The 17,304-nt window shown below is 40.0% G+C and overlaps 2 protein-coding genes across 2 annotated transcripts; one reads left to right on the forward strand and one right to left on the reverse strand.

The window, feature by feature from the left end:
- Positions 1–10,481: 10,481 nt before the first annotated feature.
- On the reverse strand, positions 10,482–13,248 carry LOC116192071 (poly [ADP-ribose] polymerase tankyrase). Its single transcript, XM_031520492.1, has 2 exons — positions 13,035–13,248; positions 10,482–11,315 (listed from the first exon to the last, which is right to left on the reverse strand). Exons 1-2 carry the CDS (start codon positions 13,184–13,186, stop codon positions 10,727–10,729), a joined length of 741 nt encoding a protein of 246 aa, XP_031376352.1. The 5' UTR covers positions 13,187–13,248; the 3' UTR covers positions 10,482–10,726.
- Positions 13,249–13,938: 690 nt separating this feature from the next.
- Positions 13,939–15,953, forward strand: LOC116192387 (probable ribosomal protein S11, mitochondrial). Its single transcript, XM_031520926.1, has 2 exons — positions 13,939–14,138; positions 14,782–15,953. The coding sequence occupies exons 1-2, from the start codon at positions 13,991–13,993 to the stop codon at positions 15,441–15,443; spliced, it is 810 nt and encodes a 269-aa protein (XP_031376786.1). The 5' UTR covers positions 13,939–13,990; the 3' UTR covers positions 15,444–15,953.
- Positions 15,954–17,304: the final 1,351 nt, after the last annotated feature.

Consider the following 17,304-nt stretch of genomic DNA (forward strand, 5'->3'; position numbering starts at 1 on the left):
GATTTGTCCCAAACTCGATTTTACGAACTTTCTATTTTGTCACGTTTCAGTCCAGAGGACGTATTTTATTTTTTAAGATCTACCCCGAATTTCAAAATTATTTTCAATCAAATCCCGACCATTTTACTATTTTCCAATCAGTCCTTGGATTTTTCAGAATTTTTCCAAGAATCCCAAAGAACTTTTCAAATTGTTTCAGTTTAGTCCCGGGACCATTTTTCACCATTTTCAGATCTGCCCCGAATTTCAAAAATTCTTTTCAATCAAGTCCCAGTCATTTTACTATTTTCCAATCAGTCTTGGAATTCTCAGAATTTTTCAAGCATCCCAAGGAACTTTCCAAGTTGTTTCAGTTTAGTCCTGGGGCTTTTTTGTTTTTAGATCAGTCCAGATTTTCAAATTCATTTCAAATAAGTCCTAGGACATTTTTCAGTAATTTTTTTACACAGTCCCATTTTTTTAGAATTTTCAGATCAGTCCCCAATTTTTAGAATTTTCAGATCAGTCCCCAATTTTTAGAATTTTCAAATCAGTCCCCAATTTTTTTAGAATTTTCAAATCAGTCCCTTCTCTTTTAAAATCGTTCAATAATAGTCCCCCGGACATTTTCTAAAAATATCCGACCCTTTTCTACTTGGATCACCCACCGACAATGTATGTGCCCCATTTAAATATTTTATTTTTGTAATTATGTGCATACAACGTGACCATGTCGGAAATTAGAGTTTATCGGGCGGTCAACTAATGGCTATCTCGACGACTCGAAATTCGTAAACTAAAGCATTCGGAAAATTTCTAATTAACCTAAGATTCTACATACGGGATAATTGGGACGTTAAATTCGGCTAAATTAAATCACTTGACTCTTTTAAATGAATTGTACGAACCGATTATTAATCTGTAATCGCGTCGGCAGTTCAAGAACTATTAGTCACTCCCTTTTTAAATTCACAATTTCAAAAGCATTGAGATGCGTGCTACGTAATCTTGATTTTTTTTATATACACACACGTATTTTTTTATTCAAGGGGGATGACTATCGGTTCTTGTCCTGCCGTCACTCTAGTATAAGTTTGTGTTTAGAACGGGTTAAAACATGGAAAAACAGATTAATCTCAAACTCGGCTTAGATCAAACATGGGCAATAGTCAAATAGAGGGTTAGGTTTTGGGTTTTAGGTAAAAATACTCTTAATCTGTAAAAGCCATATTATCACGATACAGAATAATCTAAAAACAACCCACACATTCGAGACTTGACTATGGACATCACGTCTGTCGGGTCCGTTAAAATAATGCCGAATGCTACATACCCTATCCATCACCCCTTTTATTTGTTTTAAGGTAGGATTTGTATGCCAATATACCTCGGTTAATAATCAGTTAATTCACGTAAATTCGGCGATAACAAAACCCCATTGTTTGTTTATTTGAGCTTGCTTGTTACATCTTTTGCACTTGATTGTTATGCGGATCGAGCCCGATCTTTAGAACTCGATTCACACTGGGTCCAACGTCCATAACCGTCGATCACGGGGTCCAATACCCCCATACACCGAGTGCGCATTTAATTTAATTTTCGGTCTTTTCCAAAACTATACGGTGAGCATGAGTGAAATCATGGCCGAATGCGAACCGACCGGAATTTAGTCATTGTAGCTTGCCTTTTATTTATTTGAGAGAACAATGTAAGGTTTTATATTATACATATATTCATGTAAAATCTCAGTCGGAGAGTGGACGATCAGAGTGTTTATTCGAATTTACGGTGTCAAAACGCATAAGATGAGCGGAACTTAAATTAAGCGGTAATTAAATTAAAATGGCAAGCCTAGACAAGCTAGAGTACCGAAAGGGCGTGTGGGATATAGGCCCACACGTAATAGAATCCCCGAATTCGGAATTTTCGGTTCTGTACAGACCATAGGCCTTAGCAATTAGGTGTACCCCGTACCCTTAGACCCGGGCAACTCACCGGCCCTCGACCTTCGGGTCGTAAACAAGTAGTGGCGACTCCTTCTCATGTGCGTCCGTCGCGCGTCCCCGGGAAGGTGGACACTCCCAAGCCGCGTTGCATTTAGACGCGCGCATGCATGCCCCGACGAGACGAAATTCGGGTGCGCACAACACTCCCAATGAACTTCTCCTTCACTTTACAATCTGACACAAGAGATCAATGGGAGAAAATTAGAGCATGCGAATGGTCGCGATTTCGCTGAAATACTGAAATAACAACTCCAAAACATAGCCTTAATTACGTCGGAAACTTCTCTTGACATTGATGCCAAAATTTCTCATCCATCGAACAATCTCAAACAAAACAGAAACGAGAGAGATTCGAAGTCAGAGATAGCGCGACATAGAGAAAACATAGGGGAGAGAGAGAGATAATGACAGAAAGCGGCACGCAAAATTGATTTCCAGCAAGCTTTCTCTAGAAGCTTTGCAATATAATTTGGACAAAACTCACTTTTTGGTCCAGGAAAGATGCAATTTTTGAAAACGCGTCCCTGAAATATATTTATTATACTAATTGAACAAGTCGTGTGCAACATTTAGTCCTTTTAGTCCTTCTGTTGAAAGATGAAGTTGGTCCATGACCGAAAATGCTGATATGGCCCGTTAACCTGTAACATGGAATGTTAAGTTCCACATGGGCATTTTTTCCCCGAAATAGCTGAATAAAAAAGAAAGCCCGCTCATGCCTCTGCTCTCGTCAACTCCCAAATTGAACAGAGGAACCCTAAATCCTCAAATCCTCTCCTCCCAGCCCATCTCATTCTCCATCCGCTCCATCAACTCCAATCGAAAATGGAAAATGCAAACAAGTAACCCATCTCTACCCTTTTTTTGATCCGTACCCATCAATACTCTGTGACAAGTAGGACAATACGAGGTGAAGGAAGCCATGGTGGAGGGTTTCAACTAGTCCAGAGAACATTATCGACGGTGGAGAAAAGCACCAGTGCTTCCTCAATTGGAGATGGGATCAATCTGTGTGGATGTGGAAGGAGACTTTTCATGCAGACATCAACGAAAGAGCAAAGCTATGATAGGAGATTTCTTGGTTGTCCTTTGTAGAGGAGGAAGGACCTTAGTTATGGTTACTTCTAGTGGGTTGATGATGATGAGCAAATTGAAGTCCAGCAAGCTTCAAGGTTGGCAAATGGAGCTTCATTTTGATCCCCTAAACAATCTACAAAAGATGAACCAGATAAGAAGAAGTTGACGAGGAAGAGGAAGAAGAAAATTCAGTTGTATGATCAGCAAATAAGAATGCTGCAAATTGCTTGTGTTACTTTAGTGTTGATCCTTGTTTTGGTATTGGCTTGTATTTCTGTTAGAGTTTTCTAGTGTAAAATGCTTCAGTTATGTGTAAAATGGCACACTTTTATGTAAGCATTGAACTTATTCTTAACTTACAAATCGACAAGGTACCTACTTGTCTTTGTAACTTCTGTTTGCATACTTTTTATATCGAAAAGTAAAAGAGCAAAGAACATAGTTCCATTATCATAACTTCATATATTACAATTGCATTCAACACAAAAACTATAACTGAGTTAGTCATTTCCCATGTACAATCCCACATCATAACGAAAATACATATTCTACGGTGCCCATGTCACCATGTTTTTCCTATATCTTAACCATATCAACAAAATGAATTTGGTGTCCGTCACCATACTGCCATATAGGCACAAACACGGTACCATATGAACAAAATGAATACCGGTATCTATCTCACCATTACATCAGTAAAACAATACCATATCAACAAAAGAACTTCTGACATATCATCAACAGCACACAGAATGAGCTAGATATCCTCAACCCTATCATGGTTACTTGTGGATGATCTCTGAGATGAGATCAATTGTGAAGGCTCCTCAGAAGTTGTTGGAGCTGTTGAAGTTGGTGCAGGTAGCCTCCTTGGAGGTGGTCTGTATGTACGATAGGAGGAAGCAATCGGCATTTGTGTTGGTGGCCTGGAGGGGGTCATCCTTGGAGCTGCATTGAATGGTGTTAGAGGCCTCTAAGAAGGTGTTATATTAGCAGACATTCCCATTCCTAAGCTAAATGGTCCTATGCCCATCTAGCAAAGAAAATTCATACATATGTCATATAAATTTTAAATACAAGTATTTAACAAGATGACATGAAGACAATAGAAAGTATGATATACTAGTGATTATACATGAGAAGCAGATATACTGATCCTTGATACTCTTGAGCTGGAGCTTGCTCATTTGACCTACCAGTGATGTCTTAAGTCAGTTGTATGAAAATGTTTATCGCTTTTAAGCTATGTCATTAATAACCTCACCTGAAATGGTCCATGCAAATCAGATAAATTGACCATGCTTATCCCTGAACCACTTGGTATTTGCAGCCTTGGTCTAAGTCTTGGGGTCCAACCTTTTCAACCAGTTATATGCTGTTTCATTCTTCACCCTCATAACCCTCATGTTCTTTTCAAACACTGCCATTGTACTGCTCCTTGTATATTTCCATAGTTGCCTAGTCAGGTTATGGTTCTTGAAGTTTTCAGCGAAGTTCCTCCAAATTTGCAGCACATAGTTCCTATGAGGAGCATCAGGACACAATTCATGCAATGCCAAAGCCAATCCCTGCACAAAAATACGCTTAATCATCGAGAGCAGTTCATGCAATGTACACAGTTCCAATTCATGCATCAGGAATGTAAATCTGGTAAAGTTACCTTTTGCCTGTCTGACATAAAGTTCCAGCCACTGTCTCTATAATCACCAATATCTTCAAGAAGTTCGCTTACAAACCACTTCCACACCTCGTTATTCTCGTGGTCAACAACAGCCAAGGCAATGACATAAAAGTGTTGGTTGCCATCTTGACCAACAACAGCTAACAACTGTCCTCCGTAATAGCCATTTAGAAAGCAACAATCTAAGCAAATGATTGGTCTACATCCTGCTTTGAACCCTTGTACTGTTGCATTGAAGCAAATGTACAATCTCTCAAATCTTGGAGCCAACTCTAAAGTTAGTCTTTCCACTTTCACTTGAACTGTTGAGTTTGGATTCCTCATTCGTAGTTCTTCACAATAATCCTACAACTTCCTATACTGCGACTTTTCTAAACCCTCAACTACTCTTCTAGCCTTCTCCATTGCTCTGTGTATCTGAAAGTCATCAACATGGACTCATCAATACTTTTTTAACCAGACAAAAGCATCGTGGCATGACATGGTTGGGTGTGCTCTAAGTTCATCTACAAGCAGTGCAACCAACCACTTCCTATTAGCTTGTTTATTCTTGAAAACTCTAGCACAAGTATGGGGTTCTATAAAGGTTTTCAATTTATAACTCTTCACTTCATTACACCACGAGCAAAACATCTCCCATTTGCACCATTCAGCTCTACATTTTGCTCTCACCCAATACCTATCATGCTTGGCAAACTCGAATGCCCTCCCCAAGTGTACATTGTAATCTATCACAACTCGCTTAAAAGTAGCTAAGTTTGGGAATAACATGTGAAGTTGAAACTGAACTTACCAAACTGAGCATTCTCATCAAATTGAGGATATGTGGGCTTATCTTCCTCAAACTTGTCATCATCAGAGACACACCTATCATGTAGCTCCTCTGAATGGTAGGGTTCTTCTTCATCACTTGAAATGACACCAGCAGGATCTGTTGTTCCTGCCGGTCTAACATGTATACCTTCATCATCAGGCTCTACCTCAGCCTCAGTAGAGCCCTTCGCAAACTGCTCCTCATCATGCTGCATATCCTCAGCAACATGTTCATCATTGTTGTTATTTTGCTCCTCATCATCACCAATATCCTCATGAACATCTTCACCCTCTGAGTCATCATTTGAATTAGACGGACTATGTTTATAACTACTATCCTCTGCAAAGTCATAATCATCATGGTCATCACTAGACTCGACAGGTTCCTCATCTTCTTCCCCCTCAGAAAGTTCATCAATTTGGATCACTTCTACTTGTCTAGCTTGGTGTCTTAGCAACTCCTCTTCAGTTACAACCTCAGGATCTCTGATAACAGGATGTACAAAGTACAATTGAATCTCATCATATACCTTGCATGCATCAAATATATCATGTATATCAGAGTCACATTTCACCTCTCTTAATCCCTCGTGCAATTCTAATGCAGGATTCAACCAGTAGCATTTCTCAATACTCGAGTAACCATGGCTCAACACCAAATTTGAAATTCCATTCACACTCAGGTAGTCCAATTCCCTAGTACAAACATATGTTTCCCCATTGACATATCTTAGATCATCACCATCACCTTCGAACCTTCCCCCATTGTGCAAAACCAGAGCAATAGCTTTGCTCCTGCATAAGAAGAAGTAAGCAATAATATATTATTAACCATAAGTATGAAACAAAAGTTACAGTGATACAAAGACAGCATACAATTGTTGGGACTACAAAACAAACAGTCAAACACCCACCAACCCTTCTTATCGAAAAAAAACCATTGCTTTGGACCCCATTCACCAGACACAATAACAACTTTCACATTTCTCAAAGGGAATATCTACAAAAGCCAAAGTACTCACCCGACATCCATTGCAAACCTCTTGCTTTTTCAACCTACTGTTAGAGTATTTCGCTGCACTTCTCGTGATCAATCCCCAAACACTGGTCTGAAGATTCGAATTTGAGAAAAGAGATTACGGTTAAGGTTAGGGATTTGAAGAGAATCGTCGTTTCAATCGATCGAGAAAGGTCCGAAGATGTCGAAATCTGGGGGGAAATGGAATTAGGGTTTTCTGATTTTGGGAATTTTGATTTTGGGGGGAAAATAGGGATTTGAGATTTTGGAGGGAAATTTGCCTACGTCAAACTTAACGTTCCAAGTCACCACTTAATGGGCCATGTCAGCATTTTTTGTCAAGGACGAGTTGTGAAGACTAACGGAATGACTAACGTGTTATTTCTAGATCCTGAGTTATCTAACAAAATTCTTTCAGGGACTAATTTCTATAGATCCGTAACTTTCAGGGATCAAAAAGTGAGTTTTGTCATATAATTTGGAAAAAAAAAATTAAAAAACATGAGACCTATTGAGCTGGTAAATTCGATTAAGGGTTGAGATTAAAGGCCTAAATCTAACAGTCTATAAAGGTGGCGGAATGGTAGAACTCCCCATGGAGATTATCTATTACAATTTTTTAGAATTTGATATTTAAGAAAATGTAATATATTTTCTAAGTAATATCATTTTCTTCATCCATATTTTGTATTATAATTCATTTTCAATAACTTTGAATTTGTTGTTGTATGGACTAATATTTGAATGCTTTCAATTTAAAAATATATTTAACTTAAGGGTAAATTGCATCAGTGGTCCAAAAGGTTTCATAAATATTTCAAGTTGGTCCAAAATATTTTTTTGGTAACTTGATGGTACATTAAGTTTCAAAACCATTTCAATATGATACATTCCGTCATCTTACACTTGACGTCGTTATACTCCAAATTTTTAAAATTACAGAACCACCTAATTTTTTTGAATTTTTTTAATTTTACCCCACATTCTCTCTCTTCCTTCTCGATTTTCTCTCTCTTCTGCAAGTTCCGGCGAGTTCCCATCCAACGGCCCTCGAGATCCGCCCTTCCGATCTGACGGCCCTGTAAAACCTACCCTCTGTCGAGTTCCCGTCCAACGACCTTCGAGATCCGCCCCTTCGATCCGACGGCCCTGCAAACCCTCCCCTCTGTCTTCGATTCTCTACTGCCTCACAGGGCGGGACGATGGGGGCAATCAAGTCGGCGGTCGCGGAAGGGATAATGACCTTCGGGTGGGTGTTCTGCACCTCGACGCTCGGGGCGGTGACAACGGTCATCGCCTCCCTGCTCGAGCTCAACTAGGACATCCTGCCGTGGGCCTCCCTAGCCATCACCATCGCCCTCGTCTTCATCCTCGTCATCGTCTTTGAGGTCATCGGTGGAGCGGTCGGAGGGGCGAGCTCAACCCCACCACCTCAGCATCGTTCTACACAGATCTCTAGGGGTCGTTGGACGGGAACTCGCCGAGTCAAACAGAGGGGAGCGGGAGGAGGAACAGTGGAGGGAGAGGAGGAAGACGATGAATAGTGGAGGAGAGAGGGGAGTTAGGGCAAAATTGAAAAAGTTTAAAAATTTGGATAGTTTTGCAATTTTTAAAAGTTTGGAGTATAACAGCGTCAAGCGTAAAATGATAGAATGTACCATATTGAAACGATTTTGAAACTTAATGTACCATCAAGTTACCAAAAAAACATTTTGGACCAACTTGAAATATTTATGAAACTTTTTGGACCACTGGTACAATTAACCCTTAACTTAATGAAAATTTTAATTGTAATGTTAAATTTTTTAAAAAACCATCTAAAATCACTCTAAATAATAATTCGCGCATTGCACATGCAAAAAAGCTAGTATTATAATAATTTTGAGGATGTTTTATAGCAAAATAAAACTTCCGAAAAATATAGTTGTTATGGTAATTGCTTCCATCTTTCACGAGAACGACTGGGAATCAACGTTCTCACCCGAATCATGTTAGCCTCGTATATCCAATGGCAAACCTCAATCTGACTGAACTCGATTATCCGGAAGGCCTCGTGGTTCGAGCTCCACGTGGACGTGTTCAGTTGGCATACGATGAAGCCCCTAGTTGATTTTGGCCTTAGAGCTGAGGTCCAAGATATCCATCTGGTCGCCCTGGGGATTGAGTGACGGTAATAGACCAAGTGAAGGTACATAACCTGGTGGCATGATAAGGGATAACTCGCATTACTTCCATAAATTATCGAGACCTTCCTGATCAGGATGTCCTTCCCAAACCCTGCCACATTGTTCATAGCATGGACGATGACGAAGTCGCGAAATAAACCGGGTCTTCTAGCAATTAAGCGCAACATTTCATGTTACCCTCGTTTGGGGGCCACTCGCAGTCTTCATTTGAATTTTTTGCCTATTGGAGTAAATTCTAAATTTCCTCCCTCTTTATTGGGATATATTCTCTGATATACTGTTTATGGGGCAACAATCTGTAATTTCCCAATATACTTATATCCGCATTGACTTTTCAGTTACATTGTAGCAATTTGTCGATGTTCGCTCCCCTCAATAGGTTGAGGAGGCGATTTAGGATATATTCTCTGATATATGGTATATAGGGCAAGAATCTGTAATTTTCTATTGTACTCATATCATGATCAAGGAAATATAATTATACACCCGCCATGGCAGCCACATCGGGTTAGGCCATTATCCCAAATACTCTCTGTTCACGCTTATTCCTAAGCCATGATGAGATATTTCTGAAAATCTTTTGTAAGGTTCGTGTGGATTGGAGTACAAATGCTGTGGAGGATGCGAGAGTTAGTGAGATAAGACTGATAAGTTAGATTAAACAAGGAATAATATCCTAGTCTAGACTTAACCTAATGCTACGCAATATCAGATTTGAAAATTTTGGATTCTCGCAGGGGCATTTTTGTCTTTTTTCAAGCAATGTCCTATTCCAAGCTTAAGTCACACCCGAACCTTAAAAGAATAATCCTATCCAATCCCCTAAATATCCTCGTTACTAGACACTGGATAAGGATTTGATAAATTCTGTCCGTCCTTATATCCGATCAACCAAACACAATCTTAGCAAGCATCGAGTCTACCCCTCTCCTGCTCTTCATCGTATGCAGTGAACTTAATTTTTCATGGGCCTTCCGGCCCATAAATGATGGAACCCTCTTCTTTTTTTTTTTGGGCTAAGTGATGGAACACCTCTTTGGCCAACTGATGCCATGGCTAGAGGCTGGTTGCTGCTAAACTCTCTGCTCTATGTTGATTTCTGCTCTCGTTGATCATCAATAGAAAGGTTCCCGGAGACGTTATTGATCGTTTAGACATTCCTTTTACCCGATAGTATGTTTTAACAACTCTCATAAAAGCAATAAATCTATTGTAAAATAATAATATGAAGTTTTTATTAGTAATAATAAGAGCGTATAAAATCTACATCTGAGAAAAAAATATATATAATTCGAATTCAATTGCAACAGCTGACAGTTTGAATATTGAGACCACTTTTGAAGCCTACCGAGCTGACATGTGTGAAGATTAGAGCTTTCAATGTGCACCTTGATCTTTTACCTGGTACTTTAAAAGGTTCAAACATCTTGAATCGCGCCAAGATAATCCCACGCTTGAGGATGGCATTCCTATGTATTGTCCCCTTTGCTTGTTCAAGCTTCTCTTTAGGCAAACCGTTTTCCACATGGTTTTTGAAAAACCGGAAATAGAAAGATTTGTATATACAACTGGAGAACAACCAGAGAAACAAAAGATCGCTATCTTAATCCGGGTGTATGAAGTTAATGTTGAGCAGGAGTAGAGGGTACATAGCGACTCCTGTCGGGTGTAAAGACTGAATTAAAGTATGCACTCGCACCATTAATCGACATGTCCAGATATGGAACATATTTCACCTGTTGTATAAGCTTCTCAAATATGAACTTTGGTATATAAAATAATCCGAAAAGGACAATAGTATGACCAGGTAAAGAAGGAAAACAGCTCTACAAATGTCTTACAGCTATCTAAAAGATTATAGTTCAGACAAGACAGGACATATGCTTTCAAATTTTAACCCTACAATTCTGTTAACTGGTTAGTCCGCGGCACAAGGCTACTATGAGTACAATCATCTACAAGTTTACTACTCCTCTTCTTCTTGTGTATCATCGGCACTCATAAGATGATTAAGTGTCACCTTCACCTTCTTTGGCAAAGAAGCTTCCTTTGTTTCCTCCTCATCAACCTTCCTCTTTAACCTCTCCCCCTCGTCCTCCCCCTCGTCTTCCTTGGAACTCCTACCCGCATCATCTCCATCATTACTCACTGGCTTCTCTTCGGCTTTCTTGTTTCCCTTCAGGCTTTCCACTTTCTCAGGTGATTTCTCGCACTCCTCCAAGAAGGACCGCACTTCTTCATTGCCAGCCAGATCAGTAGGGGTCTTCCCCACCTTATTCTCCGTGCTCAGACTCGCACCTTTCTTCACCAAGTACTTTGCAAGCTCGAGGTGACCTCCTTGGGCCGCATAGTGCAGTGGCGTAAAGCCCTTCCGGGTTGAAGCTTTCACAGAGACCCCAGAGGACACGAGCACTTTCACGATCTCCAAGTGGCCTTTCTGGGCTGCAAAGTGGATTGCACCCATATCATCCATGGCGGAAGCTCCAACATCGGCTTTGTGTTGGCAGAGATAGGTGGCTACCTGTGAGTGACCAGACCATGCCGCTAGGTGTAGTCTAAAATAGTATCCACGTCAAGGAAACAAAACAAACTCTTATTCTGAACAGAGCTTAGCCGAAAATAAACTGTACCTTCAATTACAGAAGAGAGGAAACCGCCTTTTAAGCTGCTAAATTCGTTTCAGCTTGAGATTGATCAGAAACAAGAACATCCATAAATCTTTTGCAAATGTTTGCAATTCCATGTCCATTGCACAAATTGTATATTCCATAAAACAAGATGTCAAGATATAACTGCTTTGGATTCAATTGTTGAAGTGGCTGTTGCTAAATCTCAGACTTGGTGTAAAAACGGCACTCATCAGGAGAAAAATATAGCAATACTAAAGACTAACATCTGTTTTCCCTATGCCCCGCCAGTGCCTGAATTAGGCTGTAAAGATGATTCCCTAACCTCAAAAGTGCACAAGTATAATTTCTGATTTGCCGTGCTTCAAGGTGAGAATGTTCAAAAGAAATAGGTCCTCAGCCTTCACATGAACATATGATAGCTACAAACCGAGTTTACCCTTAATTTCTAGCTTCCACATATCTTAGCAGGCTAACTACTGCGAGAAGCAGGCTTTCTTGCTTCATTCTTCTAATATTGACATGATAATGTTGTTCAGCACGATAATATGGGCCATGATTGACAGAGTGCCTAATTGAAGCACACAATTCCCGGATCTAAATATATTTATCGCTATATATCAGGTTCCACTTTAGGTTCTTTTAGATTGTGGAAAAACCAAGTACTATCTTCCTTATTCTGATTAATTAACAGCTTATTCATGGACCATAGAGTGCTACTGCATTTCGAAAAGATTTTATTCTTAGGAAGAAAATGAATACTCACAGAAACATGATTATAATCCCTCCATATGCCTACCATATCCGGGGATAACCAAACGCAATCTCCGACACATGCTTCTTCACAGTATCATTCATGGCTCAGAAGACATATCATGGCAAAATCCTCATAAATAACAATAACAAGAAAATTCAGCAACAATCAGCTATAGACAAGAAATTTGAAAGACACAGGTCTGTCAGAAAATGAATCTAAAAACCACGAATCAACCAGAAATGCCTTCAAAAGCTTCTTTTGAGGAACAACTTACGGATGCATATTCGTGAAAAGCATAGTTCTTGTTCACACGGTACCACTTTGCCCCAAAGCTGTCACCAACCAATACTAGCACCTCGGCTACCAATTTCAGAAAAATTTTCTTTTCTTTTTTTTTACCCAAACATATAGAATACTTCGAACAAAATTTTCTAGAAAGATATCAAATGAAGCTTCTGCATCTTTCTCCAACGACTTCAAAAATTCAAGATTCTGAACTCACTCACTCTCAAAACTATGAAAATGAAGTCTCCGCATAAAGGCAATCGAGATCACTCCCGGTGGCCCAAAATTGATCACATTTTTTTATTGGCACTGCCAAATATCCCCTCATCAAACACTACTGAACTATCGAAAAGCATCATCATAGTATCTACTCTTAGCTCATTCCATGCTCCCCTTTCTTCCTGAACCTGAACAACAGCTCTGGAAAACCTAATTCCAATATCAACATGATTCTACGACAGAACAAAGGACGTTCGAGCATCGAGCTGCCATCCTCCCGAAACCACTTTGCTTGAGAAACAAAACAGGGAGAAACGGAAAACCCAAAATCAACACCAAATCACTGCATCGAGCTGAAGCTAAAGAACAATCTAATAAGAGGATACGGAGTTCGGGAGTGCTTATCGCGGGAGTTGACGGCGAGAGGGTTAGAGGCGAGGATTATCTGAACGGCTGTCAGGTCCCCCGACCTTGCGGCCGCGTGAAGCTCTTCCCCCGCCTTCGATGGCCCCGAACTTCTCTGATTTTGCCTCCCCATCTCAACTCAACGGCTCTCTCCCTCTCTCGCTCGTCTCCTCTGCTCTCCTACTTCTTCATTCATAGCAAGCAAGACTGAGAGAGAGGCGTATGAAGAAAGGAATGAAAACTTTTGAATTTGCCCCTCGGAGTTGTTTTGTTTCCAATTTGCTCCTCATAGTTTCCTAATTGCATCCAAGCAAAGCACCACGTTTGGTCCATTCCTATTTTCAGCAAAACTTTTTTGTTTTTGAGAGGGCCTACTTATGTCCCATAAAAAGGCCTAGGAAAGAAACCCTTCGTGTCCAACAAGTTCGGAAATTAAATATCGGCACGGCATATGCCATGCGATTATATATATGATATCAATTAATAATTTAAAAATCTTCAAGTTTCAGCAAAAGATAAGATAAAAGTTATTCATTTTATGAAGAATGACGTAAAGTGCAGTGACACTTACTTTTATCATAAAATTGAGAGATTTCGTACTTAATTTTATTAGTTAAATCGCTCTTGACCGCTGCAAGCCACCGTGTTCAATGATCAACCAGCTCCGATGAAACTCCACGGTTACGTAGAGAACTCAGGGGGTCCGATTTAGCTAAGATTAATCACCGTGATAGATTCGAAACCACCCGAACTTGGCGCCCTCTTATGCAATTAATTAATCATTTCCACATTGATGGGCCGGGAGAAGAGGTTAATGGGCCGGATCCAATGGGCCAAAAAAGCCCAACTCAGCCTTCAGATAATGGAATCATCATCCTTCTAGTTATCTCAATCACCGGCGCCAGAGGGTTCGGGCATAAACCCTGGAAGCTGCAGAATGATGATGAGTTCGGCTCCTTCTTCCTCCATGAATCGCCATGCCCGTTCCCTCATCTCCTTCCTGTCGACGGGGTCCAGGCTTCAACCTCCGGCGGCCTCTTCCTTCAGAACCTACGCTGATTCCGCCGCCAGATCTGATTCCCCAGGCAAATCTCCGTTTGGCCGCTCAGAAAACCATTAAGAACCTCTCACAGTCGATTGCGTGCTGTGTAGACGCTTCAACCTGATAGAAGGATGATTTTGCAGTTGCTGCCTTTTATTCATGCATTGCTGTTAGTCAGTAGCATTGATTTACTCATCATTTGCCGAGCATGTTTCATCGGCAGAATTCGACCCGGTTGCGTAATTTTAACTGCAGATTCTGGTGATTAGGAGCCATTTTCTTAGGTTTACGTGCGAAATCGCGACCCTTTCGAGGCTTAATGCTCTGCCTTCTTCTTTAATTGCACATTTAGTTCTTGCTTGAAACTGTGGAAGATGGTTGCGATTGAATACATCGAGGACTCGAACAATAAGACCGGATCGCATAGTTTTTGTCTAATTTAAGTGTAAGCTTTAAGTAGTGGCCAAAAAGTATAAGTTTTAAGTAGTGGCAAAAAAGTATAAGCTTTAAATATGGTCTTGTATGTGTGCCTTTGCATTATTCACATAGAAGACCAAATACGAGACTTCTGTCACGAGTCTGAGCTATAACTCTTTGCCGTGGGTGATATTTCAAAAGCTATTATCGGGATGAAGTTTTAGTTCATTGTACATATGATAGTCATATGAGATGTTTTGATTTTGCAGGGTACTCGGGAATTCGCAAAATAGCTGAGTTTTTGTTTCAGCCTACGAATTCAAGGACCTATTTATGTGCCCCATATGCATTGGGTTCTAGTAGGTTGGTCCATTCTTCAGCTCCGAAGGATTTTGAATTTGAGCAAGGCAGGGATTCCAAGCCCATGAACTTTATTAGGGAAGTGATCGGGGAAGATGAAAGAGGAGGAATGAATATGTTCTCGGAAGATCGAAGAGGAGGGACAAGAAACACTTTCCAGTTCCAGTTTCCTCGTTACAATGTTGAGCAGGATGTTGATTTCGTGCACATAAAGCTAATGCGGAACAATACATTCGTCACCGTGACCGATTCTAAGGGGAACAAGAAGATCGGTGCTTCCTCAGGGTGTTTGTCAGAAATGAAAGGAGGACCAAAGGCATCTCGATATGCTGCTGAAGCGACTGCTGAACACGTGGGACGAATGTCAAGAAACTTGGGCTTGAAATCAGTCGTGATGAGGGTCAAAGGGTTCACTTACTTCAAGAAGAAGAGGCAGGCGATCATGAGCTGGAGAGAGGGCTTTACTAACAATAAGGTGGAGCGTAATCAGAACAGCCCGATTGTGTACATTGAAGATGCCACTCGCCGTCCCCATAATGGGTGTCGACTTCCCAAAAAGCGTCGGGTGTGAGGCACAGTAAGCTCATAGTAATGGATCTCCCCCCCGCACAAGTTGTGTTGGATGAAACTGACTGCTCGTGCATACTTGAAAATAATCTGATGTGGAGCGGTCTCCTGTTGTTTTCCTCTTCAAAGCAAATCCTCAGGTTGATGCTAATGGGAACTAATGAAAGGGCTAGCGATGTAGCTGAATTTCGCTTTTCTTTCTTGTTATTGTAGTGGATTTAGGGCAGTCTTAGCTTTCTTTTAGGCTCTGGGTTCGAGTGGCATTTCACCCCTAACCACAAATTCATCCGCTGATTCTTCAACATCAGTCAGTCCTGTGAAATTAATGTCTTCTCCTACTTATTGCTTGTTCTCATTTTCTGGCAGTTCCCGGTTCCAGTTACTGTTCTTTAATGTCGAGTTGGGCTACTCCTGTTCTGCGAGTTACCTGCTTGAATATATGTTTGTGCATCATATATAGATGTTGCAGTTAAAAACTATAGAATAGCAAATAAAGCTTTCGTATTTTGAAACATATCCGAGGTGGTGGTCTCCTGAGAGTGTTAGCATAAGTTACAGTCTATTGTTTTCACTGCTTCAGCTGTTCAACAATTACACTGTGTCCAGAAAGTTTGTGTTCAAACTTACTACTGTGTTTTCCCTTCGGATACCTTATCCGTCTCCTTTTCTGAAGAGAAAATTTCATTTCTTCTCGATTGTCTGTACATGTTTTGCACTTAAAATCATAGGCCTCTCTAGTTGTATGATTGGGTGGGGCCTGAGCCTGGTGCATAAATTTAGGTTCGGAGATGGCTCCACAGGTGAAGTGCATGTATCTTGCATTTCACCCACTTATACCATCTCTACATTTCTATATGGTAAATGGGTTTTGCAAAGAACCTTACTATCATTTTTTTTAAAAGAAAACTTTATAGGCTTTTTTCATTTTCAAATTTTCTCCCTTTGAGAAAAGCCTAAATGTAATGTTCAGCTTCTAAAACGCTTATACTGGCCTTAGCTTGTCAGCTGTTTCACTTTGCTTGGGAGTGATCTCCTGTGGTTCATGTGGTATTGTTTTTTATACTTGTGTTAGATCGAGAATCCGGTGAGCCCTTTAGTCTATTTCTAATAGTCCAGTGGCATTAGATACGAAAATGAACCTCTAGAGATTGCATGTGCAAATTGAGGACTTAATTTTCTGGGACGATGGGAATGATTATGGTTACTGCTGCAAGCCTGAATGGTTCTTAAATTTTTACTGCCGTAATTGGTTGGACTCGAACTCCATATAAGCTCAGGGATTTCCTTTTATCAACAGTATGAGATTTCAATTATAATACCAGTTCTCACGTCGAAGGTGGGAGCTTTTACACGTTCGTATATGTTATGCCTGAATTATATTTGGAAAATGTCTACATTTGACCCGCTAATTTTACTTGCTTTCTATTTTAGTGCAGTTTCTTTCTGTTTCTCTTTTGTTCGTTTTTATCCTGTCTTTGGAGACTTTTCTGTTTTGATGATTTTTTTTCTTCTTTTTCTCCGCTGTATATTGTTTTTCTGGTTTTGTCCTTTTGAAATTCCCAATTTTAGCTTGCGTCTCGTTTTAGAGTAAAATAGTAATTATTATAAGTGTTTTAGAGTAAAATAGTAATTATTATAAGTGTTGATAAATGTATGGATGGATGAAAATATATATTTATATGTATATATAAATGTGAAAGAATTTGTGTAATTTATTATTAATAGAAGAAAAAATAAAATATTGATGATTATATTATTGAATTTGAGGAAGAGTAGAGTTGAGTTTTATAGAGTAAAATATTTATTTGAAAATCAAAGGCAACCGGCCTTTCGATTATCCGAGTTCTCTCTTTTATCTTTTAATT

The sequence above is a fragment of the Punica granatum genome, chromosome 1 (genome assembly GCF_007655135.1).
Source record: "Punica granatum isolate Tunisia-2019 chromosome 1, ASM765513v2, whole genome shotgun sequence".
NCBI classification, from domain to species: Eukaryota; Viridiplantae; Streptophyta; class Magnoliopsida; order Myrtales; family Lythraceae; genus Punica; species Punica granatum.

Excerpts from the sequence above, each read along its gene's own strand:
- LOC116192071 (XM_031520492.1), bottom strand. The coding sequence starts at position 13,186 with ATGGGGAGGCAAAATCAGAGAAGTTCGGGGCCATCGAAGGCGGGGGAA. Across the intron at positions 11,316-13,034 it reads GATAAGCACTCCCGAACTCC|ACTACACCTAGCGGCATGGT; the intron begins GTATCCTCTTAT and ends ATACTATTTTAG.
- LOC116192387 (XM_031520926.1), top strand. The coding sequence starts at position 13,991 with ATGATGATGAGTTCGGCTCCTTCTTCCTCCATGAATCGCCATGCCCGT. Across the intron at positions 14,139-14,781 it reads CGCCAGATCTGATTCCCCAG|GGTACTCGGGAATTCGCAAA; the intron begins GCAAATCTCCGT and ends TTGATTTTGCAG.